Source organism: Hibiscus syriacus, unplaced genomic scaffold (assembly GCF_006381635.1).
Source record: "Hibiscus syriacus cultivar Baekdansim isolate YM2019G1 unplaced genomic scaffold, ASM638163v2 tig00116976_pilon, whole genome shotgun sequence".
Lineage (NCBI taxonomy): Eukaryota > Viridiplantae > Streptophyta > Magnoliopsida > Malvales > Malvaceae > Hibiscus > Hibiscus syriacus.
Window position 1 is genome coordinate 710,047 of NW_024063500.1, and position 8,843 is coordinate 718,889.

At 33.9% G+C, this 8,843-nt stretch overlaps 1 protein-coding gene and 1 non-coding gene across 2 annotated transcripts; both read right to left on the reverse strand.

Annotated features, from left to right (window-relative positions):
- Window positions 1–74, reverse strand: TRNAR-UCG. The gene has a single exon. It is a non-coding gene; the product is annotated as a tRNA-Arg (tRNA).
- A 5,752-nt stretch (window positions 75–5,826) lies between these two features.
- On the reverse strand, window positions 5,827–6,162 carry LOC120192690. Its single transcript, XM_039195429.1, has one exon. The coding sequence runs from the start codon at window positions 6,160–6,162 to the stop codon at window positions 5,827–5,829; it is 336 nt and encodes a 111-aa protein (XP_039051360.1).
- Between the last annotated feature and the right edge of the window lie 2,681 nt (window positions 6,163–8,843).

Consider the following 8,843-nt stretch of genomic DNA (forward strand, 5'->3'; position numbering starts at 1 on the left):
TGACCACAGTGGGAGTCGAACCCACGACCTTTTGATTCGAAGTCAAACGAGCTAATCCACTGTGCTATGCGGTCAAAATGCCAAGAATTACTATTTGTACTATTAAATAACTAGAAAAGATTTAAGGTTTAGAATTGGCAAACATCTTAATATTTTTGTCTCAAATTTAATACAGTTTCTGCTAAAATGTTTTTGTTCTGTGTTCAGTTTGTATTTATTGATATAAAATCTAATTCGAAAAAGAAAGGAAGAGAGAAAAGGCAGAGGAAATCAGTCATACAAGTCCAAATAATTAGCTCTATAGAAGTGACCTTTAGGTTTTGTTTGGTTAAAGTAATGTTATATTTTTGATAATGTAAAACTTTAAACAGGAAATAGTAGAAATATTTCTTTACAATGAAGTTTTGCTCTGGAATAATTTACAGTGAGGTAGTTCGGCTACAAGTTTTCCGTTTAGATATCTAGAGGAACTGTACTTTGGAGACTAACTATAAACTTAATTGTTTCAGCTTCTCTTTCATACAAAACCGGTGAAGGAGACATCGGGAAGAAGAGGAGATTGAGAAGAGAATTTGGAAGGCGAGAAAGACGAGGAATAATGATCCCATGCTTGTTTCTTAGGGAACGACATATTTGTTGTCCGGAAACTACAAGTAGAACAAACCCCTTTGAGCTTGTGCAATGCACATTCGCAATTCCAATGATACGGCCTCCGTTGGACCAAACTGTCTTCCATCGACATGCTTCCTTCAAAAACACACCGGACATCACCTCAGCTGCCATTTCACTCTCCTCTCATTTCCTTTCTTCTAAATCAAAGTGTTATTTTTTTATGCAGTTATTTTTTTATGCAAGTGTGGGAGAAGCTTCAAGGGTTTTGCTGTGAATTACATGCTTCCCGAAATGAGCATATATAGAGAGGGGGAAACCCTTGCATTCAACGTAGAGTACAAGACAAGTAACATTGATCTTGTTATTTACAATTTCAGTTCCCAAAGAGAAAGGGAAAGAATCTCTTAGTATTCAGAGGAAGAATTGTGTGGGTTTGTTTGTGTTAGGTTGGAGTTTTCACTTGTTTTTCTTTCTTATATTTTGTCTTAAACCAATAGTCAAGTCTTTAAGAGTAACTAACATAGATTGCGGAAATTAGCGTAATTGTATTTATTGTTTTTAATTAATTTAGGGAACCACAAGGCGATCCTCTCCGATGAACGAAGAATTCTCTTGGGAGTGGGTTCGTTTCTTTGTCTTCTTTCCCAAGGGACAAAACCGAGCTCATTTACGTTGTTCAACATATTATAATGCTAATCAAACCCTGTCCTGTCCTCCATGCAAAATGCTGGAGAGGTACAATGTGAATTAAGTTTATTGTTGATTATGGGTAATGTATTATACATTTTGGACAAGGACGAAGCTATGACCAATAAATAGGGATAAATTATCTTAAGGAATCGTTGACTATTTGATCTCAAAATTTATAAGAAATAAAGCCTTAATTTAATTTAAGTTTAAATTGATAAAGATCTAAAATACAATTAAATAAAAAAAATTAGAAAGAACAAGGTCTCACTCTTTTATATACATCCGTCTCCAATGATGGTCATATCATTCCTGGACTTTTGATCTATTATCATGGAGTGGTATAATAAATTTATTGATGTTATTTCTTTTGGCAAAAAAATTGTTGTTATTCAGTGAGATTTCAGGTTCGAGCATAAGAAATGTCAAGGGTGTGAGCGTTCAATGTCAAATGATTGACAATTATCTTTAAAAAGATACTACTTAAAAAATTAAAAATAAAAGATGTAATGAAGTACCCATAGACCATATCATTCTTGGACTTTTGATCTATTATCATGGAGGGGTATAAGTTTATTATTATTATTATTATTACTATTCAAATTAAAAATAAAAGATGTGGATGTCCTATGTCTATTAGAAACTAGAGTCAAGACTGACAAGTCCAAGGACATATTTGAATCAAAATTAGCTAATTGGAATATTAGCTCTAACTATGAGTATGCTGCAAATGGAAGAATTTGGGTTTTATGGAAGAATGGCTTGGAGTTTACTATAATCCATACTTCTGACCAATCCATTTCTGCCAAGGCTCGATTTCTTGGTAAATCTTTTATTGTTACAGTAGTGTATGGTAGTAACAATGGCATAATTCGAAGGCATCTTTGGCAGCATTTGTATGATCTGAATAGGGGTATTGACCACCTTCCTTGGATTTTGGGAGGTGATTACAATGTAACCCTCCATCCAAATGAAAGTTCTGATTTTGAATTATTTCCCTTCTCCTCTCCTGATATGAAGGAATTCCATAATGTAACTCTTGATCTTGATTTACATGACCATCCTTTTTTTGGGCCTACTTTCTCTTGGAGTAATAAACAGATCGATTCCTTCCTCGCAAGAAAGCTTGATCAGTTCTTGTCAATTCCAATTGGGTTAGCTCATTCCCTATCTCATTTGTTGAATTTCTTACTCCTGCAGTCTCTGACCACTGTATGGCAATGGTCTGGCTCTAAAAAGATACTCCAGCTAATCGTCCCAAACTGTTTAGGTTCTTTAATTTCTGGACCCTCCATCATTCCTTTCTGACCTTGGTCGAACAGTCCTGACAGTGCGCAATTCAGGGAAATCCAATGCAGAAACTTTTCCTTAAATTGAAGCGCCTTAAGTCTACCCTTAGGAATTTAAATTCTACATACTATAGCGATATTTCTAATAGGGTTAGACAGAAGAGAACTGAGCTTGAGCAACAACAACTTAAATCCTTACAAGGAGTTGACTTATTCAGCAATGAACTCCAGTTGAAAAATGAGCTCATCAGATTAGAGGAAGTTGAATTATTGTTCCTAAAGCAAAAGGCTAAAATTCAATGGATTAAAGAATGTGATAAATGCTCTAAGTTCTTTCACTTTACAGTTGCTGCAAAAAACAAAAAAGAAACTATTCGAGTGCTGGTTGATGACAATGGAAACATAATTGAAACTTTTGATGCTATGGCCTCTGAAATTCTTGACTTCTATTCTAAGTTACTTGGGACTGCTGATTCTAATGTCAAAGCTAGCGAACCTCAATTCCTGAAGGATCTTCTTAATTCTTCTTTGCCTCCTGAATTATTTTCAAGCTTGACCATGGAAATTACCACAGAGGAAATTAAAGAAGCTATATTCTGTCAAGGTAATGACGAAGCACCCGGCCCGGATGTTTACTCTTCATGTTTTTTCAAAAAAAAATGGTTCGTTGTTGGAGAAGATGTTGTGACAACAATTAAATATTTCTTTTAGCAATCTGCTCTTCTTCCTGCTTTTAATGCAACCTCTATTGTCTTGATTCCTAAAATTCTTAACCCTTGTAAGGTTAAAGACTTCAGACCGATTTCTTGTTGCACTGCGATATACAAGGCTATTACTAAAATTTTAGTCAACATGCTAAGCAGATTTCTTCCTGATCTTGTTACTCTTAACCAATCTGCATTTATAAAGGGAATGACTATTGTTGATAACATTATTCTTGCCCATGAACTGGTTAAGGGCTATGGCAGAAACTCTCTTTCTCCAAGATGTACTTTGAAAATTGATCTCCAGAAAGCCTTTGACACCCTCAGCTGGGATTTTATTTCTGCAGTCCTAAAAGCCTTGGATATCCCTCTGACTTTCATTGGTTGGATCGAAGCATGTTACACTGAAGCTCGATTCTCAATTTTGTTTAATGGCAGCTTGTTTGGTTTCTTTAAGGGAGCCAGAGGTATTAGGGAAGGTGATTCTCTTTCTCCTATTCTCTTTGCTCTCTCCATGAATGTGTTGTCCAAAATGTTAAACTTAGCTGCCGCTCGAGGGTTATACTGTTATTATCCTAAATGCAAGAAAATTGAATTAACCCACTTTTCTTTTGCCGATGATTTGTTGATTTTTTGTAAAGGCAAAGTGGAGATTGTTATTGGTGTTATGCTGTTTTGGAGTCTTTCTATGAAATGTCTGGCCTCAAATTAAATGCTGCCAAATGTGTTTTTTTTACTGCTGGAATCTCACCTAGTAATATTGAACTGATTAAGCAGAGCACTGGTTTCAATCAAGGTTGTCTGCCTATGAGGTACTTAGGAGTTCCTCTTGTATCCAAAAAAACTTTCTAAAAAAGACTGTGATCTGCTCATTGGGAATATAAAATCGAGATTGCATTTCTGGTCTGCTAAGCATCTCAGTTATGCTTGCCATCTTGAGCTCATCCGGGCTGTTTTGTACAGCATTGTAAATTATTGGTGCAGACAGATGGTCCTGCCGAATTCGATTCTGACCAAGATCGAACAACTATGTTCCAGATTCTTTTGGAAATGAACAGACAAGGCTGTTGCTGGTGCGCGTATTAGTTCGATGAAAATTTTTCAGCCTAAATCGGAAGGGGCCCTTGGACTGAAAAATCAAATTATGGAATAAGGCTTGCATAGTTAATCTGATTCGGAAGATGTTGGCTGGTGATGGGTCCATTTGGGTTGCTTGGATCAAGGCCTATGTGATTAAGGACCACGATCCTTGGCTTATGACTGCGGGTGTCAACCTTAGTTGGTGTTTAAAAAGGCTGCTCAAGATCAGGAATGAAGCTTTTCCAGTTTCATCTAAAGGAGTAACCAAAACAAGAGATATATGGGAAGAACTTAGAGCGAAAGGCAGCAAGGTCCAATGGGAAAAATTAGTTTGGTTTTCCTTACACATCCCTAAACACTCTATGATCACTTGGATGGCTTTACATGATAGGCTTCCCACTCGTGCTCGGCTTCAAAGAATGGGAATCCACATCGATGGGTGTTACGTGTTTTGCAATGAAGCCAATGAAACACACGATCACTTATTTTTCGATTGCTACTTAGCGAATTACCTTTGGGGGAATATTTTAACCCTGTCAGGATTGCAGAAAACACCTCTGTCATGGGAGGATATGGTTACTCATGCTTGTGAAAAGTGGAAAGGTAAATCCCTTATTACCACTGTCTTAAAAATTGCTTGGTCTGCCTTCATTTACACTTTGTGGGAAGAACAGAATCGTAGAATATTTAAAGGTTGCTCAAGAACTGCAGACGAAATCCTCAATTCTGTCAAAGACGTTGTTGGAATTCAACTTCGAGGAAAGAATATTAACCGTTTAGATAGTATTAATATCAATCTTTGTAATGCTTGGGGTATAGCTTAACCGATCATTCTTTTTGTAAGTAGGTTGTAAATGTTTTGTGATTGGTGATTGGTTGTTTTTGCTTTGTATTTTGACTCTTCTTTGGGTAATAAAATTTTTATTTATCCAAAAAAAATGTTTAGAAAATGATGTGTTGAATTAAAATTAAAATTATATTTTGTTAATTATACAAATAAATTATTAAGAGAGATGTAAGAATTGATGTGATAATACTCTTTAATTTTATAATTAATGTTATTTTAAAATTTAAACATATGTAGTTTTGAAATTACAAAATTATATTATCTAACTCATGAAAACTGGAATATAATTACACAATGTTTGTCAAACGTGTCCAAATAATTATAATTCTTTATAAGACACTATTAAGTTTATGAAATGAAGAAATTTCGGATGAAATGGGGATATATTGTAGTTTTTTTCCTTCATAACCATGGAGGCCCTCACTACAGCTTGTTTACAAAGAACAATGAATTCAATATATAGCATTCAAAAGGAAGTATATATATACCTCAAAGAAACTTGATCTAATTCCTCTAAATAATTTCCATATCTTAAAGAAATGAAAATAATAAAAAAAATCTAGAAAAGGACTAAAAATCCAGCGTTCACATGGCAGCAATATCAAAACTATGATATATTCTCACCATCCATGAAGGAAAATCCCATCGACGTCTTCGATTCCATGCTTTTAACGGAACGGCCAACAACGAGAGAAGACAGAGTAGAGAATTGGGAATTCGCCATCGATAACAAACAATCATTCCTCCGGGTCTTCTTCTTGGAAAAAGCTACGTTCCTAGCATGGGAACAACCCGAAGAGCAAACAACACCCTTTAAATTGTGTAAAGCACAGCTGCAGTTCCGATGATACGGTCTCCGCTCGACCTCGGTCTCGTGCATCACTAGGCTTCCTTCCAGGACACATCGGAGCATCATCATCCCAGCTGTTGCTCCTGCGGCCATTTTCTCTCTTTGTTCCTCGACTGTGTGTGTATATATATAAGACAGCCTTTTGACCAACTGGTAATGAGATGAAAATAAATAGTAGTTTAAAGGTCTTGTTGTTTATTTTGGTGAGACAATCGAGTATTCTTATGCATGCAACAAAGTATATCCAATATTTCAAGCCTTTATATGTAACTTGGAAGCTGGCAAACTGTCCTATCGGTTTGGGGTTTTGATCTGAATTTTAACTTTGACCTTCTTCCCAAGTTGGCAATTTCTTTTGTCCATCCTAGCTTCTACCTACACTTTTGTCAAAGTGTAAAGGAGGCATGATTCACACATCATACAAGCACTAATAGCGTCATCTGAATTAACCAATTTAACGGCTATTGTGTTGGATCATGACCAAAATTTAAATTTTGAAAAAATTCATGGCCTAAAATGACCAAATTAGAGTAAATTCAAATTTTATGCAGTGTATAGGGACTAATAGAAGAATTTGACCATTTGTGTTTTTCATAGCGGAAGAATCAACAGTCTGGCGGCTGGTCGACGATATGGAGTTTGCCCTACTGTACTGACAGCTGGGTTTTTATTAGTTGCATCGCTTTCACGACACGAACACCACAGTCAAACGAAGCGTTAATCAAACTTCTTTTTTTCCCATTTTAAAATAAGAACCCAATCCAGCTAAGCAAATGCTAATATGTATTTTTTTTTTAATTTTGCTTTCATGTTTCAGGCATGTCAAATTAGGTTTCCAACTCCCAATTTCCTTTAATTTTCTTTTCTTGATTATTTTGATAACCTGTTTGAAGTTAACACTATATCTAATTACTTTTTATTTTCTTTAATATATCTATTTTCTCAATCAACATGGTTTTAATGTGATGTATGATCAATTGAATCCAAATTTTATTTATATTAATAATATTGTAACATGTAAGATAACGTAATTTCGAGTATATGATTAAATATGTAATTCTATTGATTTATATAATTTTTTAAAAATAAATATTTTAAACATTGTATTACACTAGAAAAATAAAATGTACTTTGTGTTTGGATTAGTAATGACCATGAGTTGGGTTGAGTCAGATTTTTTTTCTATTCTAAACCTATTTTTTCTTATCCACATTTGGTTTGGAGTTTAGAAGGGTCTCGATATGAAACTTGACTTAGCTTTTTAGGTTAAAATTTACATCCGACTTGATACGAACTAAATATATATATATTAAAAAATCATTTTTTATTAAGTCAATTAAAGACTTAATTGGAAAAAAAATAGATAAGAGTATTATTATAATTGTCCTTAAATATATAAGGATAATTATAATATTATATCGGGTCTAGTCAAATTTTTTTGACCTTAAATTTGAGTCTAGTTTAACTCAATCAAGTTGGATTATATATATTTTTTTTGATATTAAGGTCGGATTAGATTAAAACAAGTCAAATCCGGACAAAATATATATCCCTAATTTGGACAAGGCCCAACGTGTGATCTGCATTTTCGGAAAAGTGTTACCCATGTTTTTCATGCAAAGGGAAAAAAATAGGAAGACAAATAGCATTTTTTATCAATTAATATATATAACAATTCCCACTCCCTTTTCCTGTTCTATTTTTTCTATTTTTCAGTAATTATAAAAACATATCCATTAAGTAATCTTTATTTATTTGAATCTATTTAACTCATTTTAAATTAAATAATACGAATTAACTAAGAAATTGATCTTATATGACGATTTCTTCTTATAGAGGTTTTAATTCAGTGATTCTTTTTTTATTAAAAGATACTTTTGATACGAATCGTTATAAAAGAAATCTTTATATTGAAGTGTTGTTTATTTATTTTCTTTGGTCGTAAGTATGACATTAATAAAATTTATTGTTCTTAACTTAAACTTTGATCTTAACGTTAGATTACAATAATTTTTGTCATTACAACTTTGATTTTATTGACATCGTGTATTGAGCAACAATATTATTCTTTATTACAGTAGTCTTGACATGATCTTAGGGATGGCAAACGGGCAGGTCGGGTGCGGATACCCCCTCCCCATACCCACCCAATATTTTTCAATCCACCACCCGCCCACCACTCATGATAGGTAAAAATTTTCAAATCCACACCCACCCACGCGGGTACATTCTCAAATCAATCCCCACTACCCACGTAACCGGATCTTCAGTTTGCTTTAGAAATTATAACTATGTTATCCAACAAGAAAATCTATATTGGACTAGAAAAGAAAGAAAACTATGTTTTTTTAGTAAAACAGGAAAGGACAATTGAATTACACGCATATGATTCAAGGACATTATATATTTATATTTCCCTATCATCTGCTTTCTTTGAACTAAACTATTCCATCAAAATCATGAGAAAATATCATCGAATTTAACCAAAACAAAAGCTGAGAACAGGTAAGTTTTGTCGAAACAAACTAAGATGATTTAAGACCTCTTAAAATAGCAGCTCTCCAGAAAGGAGAATACAACATAGGTCCTTTTTAAATGAGCAAAAACAATTACATCATTCTAACCATAAACGATAAGACAACCATATCATTACAAAGATTTCTCTTCAATGCATTTACTTATCATAAATAAATGTAAAAGATGTGGGCATAACATTCATTTACTCCTCTATTTATATGTTAACAGTAAGAAAAGTAGTAAATTTGGTGTTTCAT

Bases quoted from the DNA above. Each gene is read 5' to 3' on its own strand.
- LOC120192690 (XM_039195429.1), bottom strand. From the start codon at position 6,162: ATGGCCGCAGGAGCAACAGCTGGGATGATGATGCTCCGATGTGTCCTG.